Source organism: Physeter macrocephalus, chromosome 14 (genome assembly GCF_002837175.3).
Source record: "Physeter macrocephalus isolate SW-GA chromosome 14, ASM283717v5, whole genome shotgun sequence".
Taxonomy (NCBI): domain Eukaryota; kingdom Metazoa; phylum Chordata; class Mammalia; order Artiodactyla; family Physeteridae; genus Physeter; species Physeter macrocephalus.
Window position 1 is genome coordinate 121,343,846 of NC_041227.1, and position 14,730 is coordinate 121,358,575.

Consider the following 14,730-nt stretch of genomic DNA (forward strand, 5'->3'; position numbering starts at 1 on the left):
AGCCTGTGCTCCGCAACGGGAGAGGCCACAACAGTGAGAGGCCCGCGTACCACAAAACAAACAAACAAACAACTCGCTTATTTTACTTTGATATCATGTTGAAATGAAGATATTTTAGATAAATAAAACATATATTAAGTTTAATTTCATCTGTTTCTTTTTACTTTTTTTAATGTGGCTACTAGAAAATTTAAAATTACAGATAAGCTCCCATTTGTGGCTCACATTGTATTTCTATTCAGCAGTGCTGATCTAGACCTAGAAGACAGTGGAGTAATGTATTCAAAATTTGAAGGGAAAGTGATGTCTCACCTAGAAGTCTATACTCAGACAAACTATCAACCAAGTAAGAAGACAAAATATATCTTCAGACAAAATCTCAAAGAAATTTTCCCCATCTTTGTACTCTTCTTCAAGATAACAATGGAAGACATACTTCACCAAAACAGGGAAGTAAACAGAAAAATAGGAAGTCATTGGACTTAGAAGAGAGAAAGGAAATTCCCAACATAATGATAAAGGCAAGTTCCAGGACAACTGTGCAGAAGGTCTTAGAGAACTATCAGTCCAGACTGAAGTAAAGGATAGAAGCTCTAGGAGGGCTATCTCCAAGAAGAAAACAAAGCCAATAGACTATCTCATGTGGTGAACATAAATAAGCAGAGGAGATGTTCAGTACTTTAAGAGAGTTTGTGAATTTCTTAATGAGATGGAAAACTAAACAAATGGCAAAGTTAGACAGTTATTAACTTCATAAAAACAGAAGTTGGGCTTCCCTGGTGGCGCAGTGGTTGAGAATCTGCCTGCCAATGCAGGGGATACGGGTTCGAGCCCTGGTCTGGGAAGATCCCACATGCCGCAGAGCAACTGGGCCCGTGAGCCACAACTACTGAGCCTGCGCGTCTGGAGCCTGTGCTCCAGAACAAGAGAGGCCGCGATAGTGAGAGGCCCATGCACCGCGATGAAGAGTGGCCCCCTTGCCACAACTAGAGAAAGCCCTCGCACAGAAATGAAGACCCAACACAGCCAAAAATAAATTAATTAATTAATTTTTAAAAAACCAGAAGTTGTCAAGAAAGAAAATGTAATCACTGCACACCACGTGACTCAGTTATAAATATTTACATGATCATAATAGCATAAACACAGAACAATACTGTAACCGAAAAGGTTCAAATAACTATACAGGAGAACTGGGAGAAGGAAAGGGTCATGTGGATGTTGTAGGCATGGGATGAGAGATATCAGCTGTAAAAGCTAAATCATTTTCTATGGTAGAAAATGTAAAAATAATACCTAACACGAAATAAATATATATTTATATTAAATGCTATAAATAAGCATGATATCTAGAAGCAGAAGAAAATTCTAGAACAAACAGCCAAAGTTATTGAAAACAGTTACCCTGAGAATTGGAATCAGGAATAAGAATGGGACAGTGAACTGCATTTTCCCATTAAAAGACCTACAGTACCATCTGCTTTTTTAAAAACAGTACATATGCTACTATGATTAAAATAAAGAAGAAACCATCCATATAAGAAACAAAAAGAATGCCTATGAGTGTACTCCAGTTATGATTTCTGATTTATACTTATAACTGACCTAAAGTGAATTAATACCTTTATTTGATTGAAAAAAAGGTGGGGGGGTTGCTCTATATTGTGTATCCATTTTGTTCTTCATGGGCTTATTAAGCATAGCTCACCTTCCAAAACTAGCTATCAATAAGCCAAAGTACTTTCACACTAGGTTTTGCATCCCTCTGTGAGGACCAAATTACACCACAGATCAAACTCAGATCATATTCAGTGATTCTTTTCAAAGACTGTATCAAATAACAGTGATTCCATGTTTCATTTCAAATAAATCGTTTAAACCTACAGGTCATAATGCTGATTCCATTTTGGATCAAGTGTATTCTTCACAGTATCTGTAGAATGGCACTGCCCAGATCCATCAACCACCACCTTAGCAAATGGATCAGGAAGCCCTGTGGGAAAAAAATGGAGGGTTCTTTTTTAATTAAAGAATATTTTGATATGGAAGATTAATTATATAAAGATTAATATTTGCTAGGAAACAAAAGATTATTCCATTCTTCATTAAAAGTTTAACAATAAGCTATAAATGAAAAGTGGTCCATTTTAAAACTAAGACTAAAGTTAGTTCTACATTAAATATCAAAAACTACATTTTTTTCTTGCTCCTATCTCAAAACACGCTCAGCTTAAACTACCAAAGTCTAGAGATTACTTTATAATGTACAAGTTATCATAGATCTTTACCAGCCCTTTAACCCCAGAAAGGTGAATGCTTAAAACATCGCTGGCTCTCTTAGAGCTTTCCCACGGTCTCCCTTAGTAGCTCATTTAAAGAAAGAGCTTATTAAAGTTTTCACACAGTAACACGGGCTACAGAGATACCAAATTAGCCAAAAAGTTTTAATGATTAACTATCATGAGTGATGAGAAACTGAAACAAAAAATTTAATACCCTGCCTTAAAAGAGTGTACTATCTAATTGGGAAAATTAAAACACCATACATTAAAAACAAAAAACAAAAAAAAACTCCTGAGAATAAACAAGTTTTTGACCATACTGATTATAAAGAAAGCACTTATAATACTATGTCAGACACTATTCTAAGTGCTTTACATATGTTAAATCTCTTAATCTTCAAAATTACCCCATGGGGTAAATACTACTATTCTATTTTAGTGATGAGGAAACTGAGGCACAAAGGGGTTAATTAATTAGCCTGAGGTCACCCAGTAGTAAGTGGCAGAGGCAGGGTCTAAAGTTTAGATTCTAAACACATGCACACAGAGTCTGGATCTTGATTTCATGCACTTAACCACTATGCTGTATCACACCTCTCATTTACTATGTAGTTCAACAGTGAGTACAAGAACTCAGAAAAGCAGGAGAACAAGTTGAGTGTGAACAATAGAAAAAGGCTTTCTTCTCCCCCCACTTTTTGAGGGGATGGGACTCATCTGGGCTTCAAAGGACAAACAGGAGGCGTTCCAAGGAGGGTATAACAATATTTGAAGGACTTTGAGGGGTTTAATCAAAGCATTTGTCCTAAGGTGTAAAAGTAAATACTGTTGGAGAGATAAGACGGATCCAGTAAGAGAGGCTTAAAAGTCAGAAAATAAAGGCTTGGAATGACTGAGGTAGAGAACAGGGAGCCACTTAAGATTCTTGAGCATGGCTATAAATACACTGTCATATTTGTCTACTAGTGGTATTCAGAGAAGAAAAGATTAAAGGTACAGAGAAGCTGTTGTAAGCTTCATACAGTAGGATGAGTAGAATTCTAAAAGTCAGGGGACGAAGGTGGAACTAAATAAAATGTTAGAGACCACAACAACAGTTTAGATGTGAGACATACTGAGATACTGTAAATTTCCTAGGGACAGCTAAAGACACTAAAACGAAATGTTGCTAAGTGTTGATAATTGCAGAAATTTTGTACCTTGATATATCTATGCTAATTTTTTTAAAGTCACGATACAAATCTGCCAAGATTTAAGGCCAGACAGAAACACCTAGCCAGTTTCCCAATTCTATGATTCTGTGATCTGTCAACTTCAAATAAGTAAGAAAAGACTAATATTTAAGAGTATTAAGTATTCAAGAAAAAAACTGGCAAGTTAGGGTAGCAATCTATTTAACTATATTGTTTAACTAAGTTTAGCACTATTCATATTAGTATTTCAATAATACCTAACCATTTGTAGATGTGTCTAATGGAAGAATACTTTCCCCTCTACCTTCAATAACATTAAGTATTTTTTTCCTGGGAGGAATCCATTTTATCTTGTTCTTCTGATTCTACCATCTAAACAAATAAACAGATAAATGTATGTCTGCAAGCAAAAAAAACCAAAAATCACATTTCTAGCTTTCCCTTTAGATGGTGCTTAACTAGTTAAAGAATTAGGACTGAGAAAAACAACATTTTCCACATAGAAGTCACTAGGTGTGGCTTCCAGATCCTTATTTAAGTATGAAAGTCTAAGTCCCATCCTCCTGTGTTTCCCTTCTGTTAAATAGTACAAAATACAAGCTCTATTCCCTAACAAAAAAAAATACCTAGGTTTCAACTTACCTGATTATATTATTCTACAAGAATTTAACTTGAGAGCCAAGTTCTTCCAGTGTAGTCAAAGATATCAAGTTTTCAGAAGTTAGTGACACCTCTAGCGGTAAATATGAAGTGGCTAAAGTATTTTCTGTATTTTTAAAAATTTCTCAATTCTCCCCATCAGTTCTGAGTCATATAAAATAGCTAAAGCTCAGGAACTTCCTCACTACACTAACGCACTTAATGAGCTGCAAATAATGAAACAAAAATTTCAACTTAAGAGTTACTTACCAGAGAAAATAAAGCTTTATTTTTGATTGGGGAAGAAAATATACATTCAACCAACCATGTTGCAGCTCACTGACTTCGATTTGGCCCCTATACAAAACTTAACAAAGTACCTTACACACAAAGCTTTTACTTAAACGTTGCATAAAAGACAGAAAGAATTTGACAGTAATAAAAACATTCTTGTAAAAACACAGATAACGGATAAATGGATAGATATGTGATAAAGTTAATGGCAGAATCTAGATGATGGGTATTCACTGTAAAATTCCTTATATGTTGCTATGTGTCTGAAATTCTTCCTGCCAAAATTTTGGGGGAAGGGGGATGTACTGTACTTTTATTTTTAAAAGCCAGTAAGTTTGAAAATAGTTCCAAAAAATGAGTTAGCAAAGCTTTTCTCAGCAAAGGTAGATAACCCTGGAATAAATAGTATTATCTCAAATTATACAAATTCCAAAAGACAACACATGGCACTGCATTTTTTTCTATAGTTAAATATATTTATATATACACATATATATATAGTCAGACTATAGTCATGCTTCATATTAAAATTTACATTTCCCATTCAACACGATTTAAACTGATTTACAAGCAAAAACAACTATATTACAGTATCAATAACTGCATTCTGATCAATAAATGCACACTCTCACTCAAATTTAATTAAGAGATTTAGGAACTATTATTTAACTCTTCCTCTGAAATTAATGTGGGCAACCCTCAACTTATAAACAGATCAAAAATAAATATAAATCTATCACAGCAGGAGGACCTCTGCCACTGTGAACCTGTGGGATATTCCATCCTTGGCTGAGTCCCTTCTGAAGGCCTCAGGATTGGCTTTCCTGTTTTCCTTTCCAGGGTCATCAAGTGTTTTTTCCATTCTGGGTTTTAAAGATAATCACACAGTTTCCCCTAGTTTTCTTATCCCTGAAGCAACCTCACAACTCAAGAATTTTTATCAATTTTTACTGCTTACAACAATAAAAAAGGGGAAGATTTCCTTCTTTCCTTCTTTTTTTCACATACAACTTAAGGACAGATAAAGATCATATAACTGATAATAATTGGCTCTCAGGGGCTTACAGAGAATTAGAGTAAGATTCCTCTAGATTTCCTAGGAACAGTGAGACAAGGATATCTGATATTTTATTGGAGAAGGTGTGTCTTGGGACTTTAGGGGAAGGAAAAGAATTTGGGAAGGAAGGCTAGGAGACAAAACTGAAGAGTTTGTCTTTAAAACCAGACCAGTTGTCCTGGGGGGTATAGAAGAAGTTCTAAGAGTGTGCACTACTCACTTCCCTCCCTCTTCTCCTTGTCACCTGCCTATCCAATCCCATTGGCCAGTTTGCAGTCCCACTAGGATAAATCCTACCTTGGATCAACCTTAAGGAGGGTAAAAGGAGTACACATTGGTTACTAGGTTATTAGCAACAGGGATGAGGTGGGTAGTTCAGCAGCAGCCTGTGAAGATAAGATAACATTAATTGGTGGCAGCAAGGAGAGAGGTCACTGGCCTCTCCTCCTGCGACATGCTATGGGGTAGAAGGCACATGGTACATAAACTGGAAACTGCTTAATTATGTCCCAGATTATCCTATTTAATTGCTTTCCCATATAAGCATAATTTTTCAATTACATAGTTTATGCTATTTTATAAACTTTAATTCAGGTTCTACTCTAGGAAGACTGGAAGTAATAAAATTTCAAGTGGAATGAATTAAGTATGATTTTACAATATATCAAGAGCTTATTACTTCTTTTAATCAAACACTTGAAAATTAACTAAGTCAGATATTAAATTAGACAGCATACATAGCCAGTTTTTGCTGGCTGATAGGACCTGAATTTAAAAATCTAATGAACTTCTCTATTTCTAACTTCAAATATTTTTATTTATCAAATTTTGCTGGCTTAAAACATATGGACACCAAGGGGGAAACTGGCGGGGCAGGGTGGTGGTGGTGTGATGAACTGGGAGATTGGGATTGACATATATACACTAATATGTATAAAATAAATAACTAATAAGAACCTTCTGTATAAAAAATTAAATAAAATTCAAAAAAAATTTTGCTGGCTTGGACTCTTTTTTTTTTTTTAACTGAAAATCTATCTGTCTATCTATTTATTTATTTATGGCTGTGTTGGGTCTTCGTTGCTGCACGCGGGCTTTCTCTAGTTGTGGCGAGCAGGGTCTACTCTTTGTTGCAGTGCACCAGCTTCTCACTGCGGTGGCTTCTCTTGTCGCGGAGCACGGACTCTAGGCACATGGGCTTCAGTAGTTGTGGCGCGCCGGCTCAGTAGTTGTGGCTTGCAGCAGCTCTAGAGCACAGGCTCAGTAGTTGTGGCGCATGGGCTTAGTTGCTCCACTAAGCATGTGGGATCTTCCCAGGCCAGGGATCAAACCCGTGACCCTCACATTGGCAAGCGGATTCTTAACCACTGAGCCACCAGGGAAGTCCAAAAATTATATCAATTTTACAAAATAATTTAAAGCAAATGTGAAGTATAATATTATAGGGTAAACGCACACACGTGAGGGGTACTTCCCAATCTTCCCTTGCAAAACTTAATCCTAAATAAAGCCACAAAAATTTTCACAACAGATTGGCAAAGAGACTGCAAATATGGCAACTAAATGTCCGTTTTGGAGTCTAAGACATAAGAGATTCTACGATCAAATGTGGCAGAGATTTCTTTCCTATACTCTGGAAATTCCAAGGAGGCTAAATGACTTCTCTGCCTTCCAATGACTCCTGAATGCATGGGTAAAATTTCCTATAAAATGTTAGGGGAAAAAGTGTTTACGAAAAAATCTCAAACCTTTTCTAGAAATCTAGTAGTATGCACACCTTCAATATACATTACATTCGTCTGCACATACACACCTACACACACGTTTCACACAAATATGGGGGGGGCGGTGGATAAAGGGAAAGGGGCTAAGGAGCACAAAATCCTCTTTAAAACATGTGATGCCAAAAGCCTCTGAATCAAAGAATTCATAAAACAACACTGAGTATATTTCTGAATAGAGAAACCCCTAAACCAGACAATTCTGAAAATGCTTTCCAAAGAATCTACACACAACATACAAGATTTAAAGTTAATTTACTTACGGAAAAAATCCTTTTTCACCAAGTTTTTTGCACAGAGTACTGTAAAGGAAACAAAAAATACATGGGAAGAATTAAAATGGTGAGACTGCACTGTCAAAGTTTCATTTTGAAACACTGAAAATACCAGTGAGTAATAATTAAACACTAACTATGGCAAGGTATGAAATATGATCACAATCTTTGATTAAAGACTAGCAAAAGACAGCTGAACCAGTGGTGGCAACTTCAGCAATGATCACCAGTAACAGCTGAGGGCAAGAAAGTTTATAAATCTGGTATTCTAATAAAGAACCACTTCCTGTCTTCTATCAAGATCTAGTCTCAGAGTAGCTTGGTGGCAAGGGAAAAATATAGTTCTAAGGAGGAAATATGTAAATTAGGGGTTATATATATGTATATATTTTAAGGGTAAAATAATTTTATACTGAAGAGGATCATAAGGAAACAAAGCTTAATTGCTACTGGTGACATTTTTTTTTTTAATGATGTTCTGTTATTTACTCTCCATCTAAACTCCACAGAAACATCAGCTCAATGACAAGAGAGATCTACTATACTTTCCAAAAATTAAGTTAATATATTGAGATAGCTATCCCAAATCCACATTCTCTGGATTACCTTGCATTAAATTATCACTTACACAGTGATGGCTGCACAACCTTGTGAATATATTAAAACCACTGAATTGCATGCTTTAGAGGGATGAATTTTACAGTATGTGAATTGCATGTCAATTTAAAAATCACTGTTTATACAGTCATTAACTTCTTTAATCCAAACTTGTTACAAGTGAAGGGAAACCACCAATTTACATATATTCATATTTTAATTTATAAAATATCTATGAAAGTAATGTTGGGTTAACTTCTACACACTTCTACTCACAGTTTAAATGGTCTGTTCAATTAGTTACACTTACTGGAAGTTTAGTGTATAAAAATTCATTTAACATAAACCTTGAGAACAAGTCTAAATATAATTAATCACTTGAAAAGTTCAAATAAAAATAATTTTGAACACAGATGCCATCAGTAAATGAATAAAATTATTAAGTAAGCACAAGATACTAATTTACTAGTCAGAGTCTCTTGGGCCCTGTCATAGTTTAAAAACATAAAAACTCAATCATAAATGCTAAGGCCATAACTCGGAGTACCAAATCAGAAACTTGATTTAGACGAACTCCTCCCTAGGGACTTCCCTGGCGGTCCAGTAGTTAAGACTTTGTGCTTCCACTGCAGGGGACACAGGTTCAATCCCTGGTTGGGGAACTAAGATCCTGCATGCCGCGCAGTGTGGCCAGAAAAAAAAAAAAAAAGAGAAAACCAAGAGGGTGGGTGCTGTTGTCATATAGAAACTGGAATTGGATCTGATTAAACGTTTAAAAAAAAAAAAAAGGGAAGAAGAACTCCTCTCTAAACTTTTATTATCATCATATAAACTGAACAGAATACTCAGGATCAATACATATACAACACATACATAAATCCAAATTATAATCTCCAGTACTGATGAGGCATTCATAATTTTTAACCACCAACCTAAGATTCAAGATGTAAAATAAATGCACACCCTGCTTAAGAGAAATAGAAAATATATGGGAAGTCCTCCAACTTCTTGTCACTAAATCTACAAACGTACTGTTTCAACACTCATTCTTTTTTTCTTCCTTCCACTTACAATGTCTACTCTCCTAACACCATCCTTCTGCCTGTACTCTGGATCTCATATCCAACCCACCACTTTCTCAAGAACTTGTCCCTCCACTTCCTCTACCGATTGCCTCATCAGTATTTAAACATATTCAAGTCTTGCCCATGCCTCCCCACTCCAGCCACCATCCTACCTTTTTTCCTTCATAATGAAACTACTTTAAAACACTGTCTACACTTTGTGACTTCACTTCTTTATATCCACTAATGCCTCAATCCACTGCAATTTGGCCTCCACTCTCACCATTGCCCCTATACTGCTTCTCCAAAGCCCTGGGGACCTAATTAATAAATCCATCCAATGGACACTTTCCATTCTTTATCGCACTTGACCCCTGAGGGGTATTTGCCACTACTGACTACTCCCTCTTCTAAAACCCCTCTCTTCTTTGGTTTCTGTTTAACACCACATTCACCTGGCTTTACACCAAGCATAAAATTCATTCAAAGTCTTTTCTGGGGGCTTCCCTGGTGGCGCAGTGGTTGAGGATCTGCCTGCCGGTGCAGGGGACGCGGGTTTGTGCCCCGGTCTGGGAGGATCCCACATGCCGCAGAGCGGCTTGGCCCATGAGCCATGGCCACTGAGCCTATGCATCCGGAGCCTGTGCTCCGCGGCGGGAGGGACCACAAGTGGTGAGAGGCCCACGTACCGCAAAAAGAAAAAAAAAAAGAGAAAAAAAAGTCTTTTCTGCCAGATCATTTTCCTTTGCTCCACCCATGAAACGTGAGGTTCTTCAGGGCTTTACTTTAGGTCCTCTTTTACTCTATAAACCAAGGAGCACAGATATCCATCCTGTAAACCTCGGAATTATATGTAAACTGTTAATATGCTCAACAAAATATTAGCAAACTGAAACCACATGATCAAGTTGGATTCATTCCAGGATCACAAGGATGGTTCAACATATGAAAATCAATCAATGTGATACAGTACATCACCAAAAGACAAAAAAAGCCACAGGATCATCTCAAGAGGTGCAGAAAAAACATTTGATAAAATTCAACATCCATTCATGATAAAAACTACAGAGGAAACATACCTCAACATCATAAAAGCTATTTATGACAAAACTACAGCCAACATAATACTCAATGGTGAAAAGCTGAAAGACTTCTTGCTAAAATCTGGAACAAGACAAGGATGCCCACTCTCACCACTTCTATTCAACAGAGCATTGGTGCAGATGACATGATACTAGATATAGAAAACTCTAAAGACTCACACAAAAACCACTAGAACTGATAAACTCAGCAAGGTAGCAGGATGCAAGATTAACATACAGAAATCTGTTGCATTTCTTTATACTAACAAAGAAATATCAGAAAAGGCAAGTAACAAAAAAATTCCCTTTAAAATTGCATCAAAAAAAAAAAAAACACCTTAGTAATAAAGCTGACCAAGGAAGTGAAAGTCTTATATGCTGAGAACTATAAAACATTGATAAAGGAAACGGAAGATGATTCAAAGAAATGGAAAGATATCCCATGGTCTTGGATTGGAAGAACTAACACTGTTAAAACGGCCATACTACTCAAGGCAATCCACGATTTAATGTGATCTTTATCAAATTACCCATAACATTTTTCACAGAACTAGAACAAATAATCCTAAAATTTATATAGAACCGTAAAAGACCCAGAATTGCCAAAGCAATCCTAAGGCATAACCCTCCTAGACTTCAGACAATACTACAAAGCTATAGTAATCAAAACAGTGCAGTATTGGCCCCAAAACAGACATATGGATCAATGAAACAGAATAGAGAGCCCAGAAATAAACCCACAAACCTATGTTCAATTACTCGTCAACAAAGAAGGCAAGAATATACAATGGAGAAAACACCAGCAAGCGGTGTTGGGAAAACTGGACAGCCAAATGTAAATCAATGAAGTTAGAACACTCCCTCACACCATACACAAAAATAAACTTAAAATGGCTTAAAGATTTAAATATAAGACACAACACCATAAAACTCCTAGGAGAGAACACAGGCAAAGCATTCTCTGACATAAATCATACCAATGTTTTCTTAGGTCAGTCTCCAAGACAACAGAAATAAAAGCAAAAATAAACAAATGGGACCTAATCAAATTTATAAGCTTTTACACAGCAAAGGAAATCATAAACAAAACAAAAAGACAATCTACAGAATAGGAGAAAATATTTGCTAACAATGCAACTGACAAGGGCTTACTTTCCAAAATATACAAACAGCTCATACAACTCAATAACAAAAAATCAAACAACCCAATCAAAAAATGGGCAGAAACCTAAATAGACATTTCCCCAAAGAAGACATACAGATGGCCAACAGGTATATGGAAAGATGCTCAACATCATTAATTATTAGAGAAATGAAAATCAAAACTACAATGAGGTATCACATCACACTGGTCAAAATGGCCATCACTAAAAAGTCTACAAAAAACAAATGCTGGAGAGGGTGTGGAGAAAAGGGAACTCTCCTACACTATTGGTGGGAATGTAAGTTGGTGCAGGTACTATGGGAAACAGTACAGAGTTTCCTCAAAAAACTTATTATCTGCCATATGATTCAGCAATCCCACTCCTAGGCATGTATCTGGAGAAAACTCTAATGAGAAAAGATACATGTACCCCAATGTTCATAGCACTATTTACAACAGCCAAGACATGGAAGCAACCTAAATATCCATCAACAGATAAATGGATAAAAAGGAAGTGATAGAGCAGAAGTCAGAAGAACTACAATCCTGCAGCCTGTGGAACGAAAACCACATTCACAGAAAGATATACAAAATGAAAAGGCAGAGGATTATGTACCAGATGAAGGAACAAGATAAAACCCCAGAAAAACAACTAAACAAAGTGGAGATAAGCAACCTTCCAGAAAAAGAATTCAGAATAATGATAATGAGGATGATCCAGGACCTCGGAAAAAGAATGGAGGCAAAGATCGAGAAGATGCAAGAAATGTTTAGCAAAGACCTAGAAGAATTAAAGAATAAGCAGAGATGAACAATACAAAAACTGAAATGAAAAATACACTAGAAGGAATCAATAGCAGACATTAAATGCACCAATATTCACATTATAGGGGTCCCAGAAGGAGAACAGAGAGAGAAAGGACCTGAGAAAATATTTGAAGAGATTATAGTCGAAAACTTCCCTAACATGGGAAAGGAAATAGCCACCCAAGTCCAGGAAGTGCAGAGAGTCCCAGGCAGGATAAACCCAAGGAGGAACATGCCGAGACACACAGTAATCAAATTGACAATATTTAAAGACAAAGAAAAATTACTGAAAGCAACAAGGGAAAAATAACAAATAACATACAAGGGAACTCCCATAAGGTTAAAAGCTGATTTCTCAGCAGAAACTCTACAAGCCAGAAGGGAGTAGCATGTTATATTTAAAGTGATGAAAGGGAAGAACCTACAACCAAGATTACTCTACCCAGCAAGGATCTCATTCAGATTCGACGGAAAAATCAAAAGCTTTACAGACAAGCAAAAGCTAAGAGAATTCAGCACCACCAAACCAGCTTCCAACAAATGCTAAAGGAACTTCTCCAAGAGGGAAACACAAGAGAAGAAAAGGACCTACAAAAACAAACCCAAAACAATTTAAAAAATGGTAATAGGAACATACATATCGATAATTACCTTAAACGTGAATGGATTAAGTGCCCCACCCAAAAGACACAGGATCACTAAGTGGATACAAAAACGAGACCCATATATATGCTGTCTACAAGGGACTCACTTCAGACCTAGGGACACATACAGACTGAAAGTGAGGGGATGTAAAAAGATATTCCATGCAAATAATATATATGCACCCAACATAGGAGCACCTCAACACATAAGGCAACTGCTAACACCTATAAAAGAGGAAATCGACATTAACACAATAATAGTGGGGGACTTTAACACCTCACTAACACCAATGGACAGATCATCCAGACAGAAAATAAGGAAACACAAGCTTTAAATGACACAACAGAATAGATAGATTTAATTGATATTCATAGGACATTCCATCCAAAAACAGCAGATTACACTTTCTTCTCAAGTGCACATGGAACATTCACCAGGATGGATCACATCTTGGGTCAAAAATCAAGCCTCGGTAAATTTAAGAAAATTGAAATCATATCAAGCATCTTTTCTGACCACAACACAATGAGATTAGAAATCAATCACAGGGAAAACAACGTACAATGCACAAACACATGGAGGCAAAACAATATGTTACTAAATAACCAAGAGATCACTGAAGAAATCAAAGAGGAAATCAAAAAAATACCTAGAGACAAATTACAACAAAAACACGACAATCCAAAACCTATGGGATGCAGCAAAAGCAGTTCTAAGAGGGAAGTTTATAGCAATACAAGGCTACCTCAAGAAACAAGAAAAGGGCTTCCCTGGTGGCACAGTGGTTGAGAGTCCACCTGCCAATGCAGGGGACACGGGTTCATGCCCGGTCCGGGAGGATCCCACGTGCCACGGAGCGGCTGGGCCCGTGGGCCATGGCCGCTGAGCCTGCGCGCCCAGAGCCTGAACTCCGCAATGGGAGAGGTCACACTGGTGAGAGGCCTGCGTACCGCAAAAAAAAAAAAAAAAAAAAAAAAAAAAAAAAAAAGTAGTTTGGGCTTCCCTGGTGGCGCAATGGTTTAGAGTCCACCTGCCAATTCAGGGCACACGGGTTCGTGCCCCAGTCCAGGAAGACCCCACATGCCGCGGAGCGGCTAGGTCCGTGAGCCACGGCCACTGAGCCTGCGCATCCGGAGCCTGTACTCCGCAACGGGAGAGGCCACAACAGTGAGAGGCCCGCGTACCGCAAAAAAGAAAAACGGGCTTCCCTGATGGCGCAGTAGTTAAGAACTCGCCTGCCAATGCAGGGGACACAGGTTTGAGCCCTGGTCCAGGAAGATCCCACATGCCGCGGAGCAACTAAGCCCAGGCGCCACAGCTACTGAGCCTGCGTGGCACACCTACCAAAGCCCATGCGCCTAGAGCCCGTACTCCGCAATGAGAAGCCACCACAATGAGAAGCCCGCACAGTGCAATGAAGAGCAGCCCCCACTCGCCACAACTAGAGAAAGCCCGCGCACAGCAACAAAGACCCAACGAAGCCAAAGATAAATAAAATAAATAAATGTTTTTAAAAAAGAATCCAACAACACATTAAAAGGATCATACACCATGATCAAGTGGGATTTATCTCAGGGATGCAAGGATTCTTCAATGTACGCAAATCAATCAATGCGATACACCATATTAACAAACTGAAGAATAAAAACCATATGATCGGGCTTCCCTGGTGGCGCAGTGGTTGCGCGTCCGCCTGCCGATGCAGGGGAACCGGGTTCGCGCCCCGGTATGGGAGGATCCCACATGCCGCGGAGCGGCTGGGCCCGTGAGCCATGGCCGCTGAGCCTGCGCGTCCGGAGCCTGTGCTCCGCAACGGGAGAGGCCACAACAGAGGAAGGCCCGCATACCACAAAAAAAAAAAAAAAAAAAA

At 37.9% G+C, this 14,730-nt stretch overlaps 1 protein-coding gene across 2 annotated transcripts in view; it reads right to left on the reverse strand.

The window, feature by feature from the left end:
• SMURF2 (SMAD specific E3 ubiquitin protein ligase 2) overlaps window positions 1-14,730 on the reverse strand; it is a 123,297-nt gene that overhangs the window by 43,394 nt on the left and 65,173 nt on the right. The window contains exons 1-3 of one of the 2 annotated variants that reach the window (XM_024130340.3): window positions 5,763-7,293; window positions 4,385-4,398; window positions 1,885-1,993 (exon numbers count right to left, since the gene is read on the reverse strand). In XM_024130340.3, the coding sequence (XP_023986108.1) occupies window positions 1,885-1,993; window positions 4,385-4,398; window positions 5,763-5,800 (161 nt within the window). In that variant the 5' untranslated portion in view covers window positions 5,801-7,293. Of the gene's footprint in view, window positions 1-1,884; window positions 1,994-4,384; window positions 4,399-5,762; window positions 7,294-7,509; window positions 7,549-14,730 lie in introns of those variants that run through there. The other variant, XM_024130338.2, reaches the window with a different exon arrangement.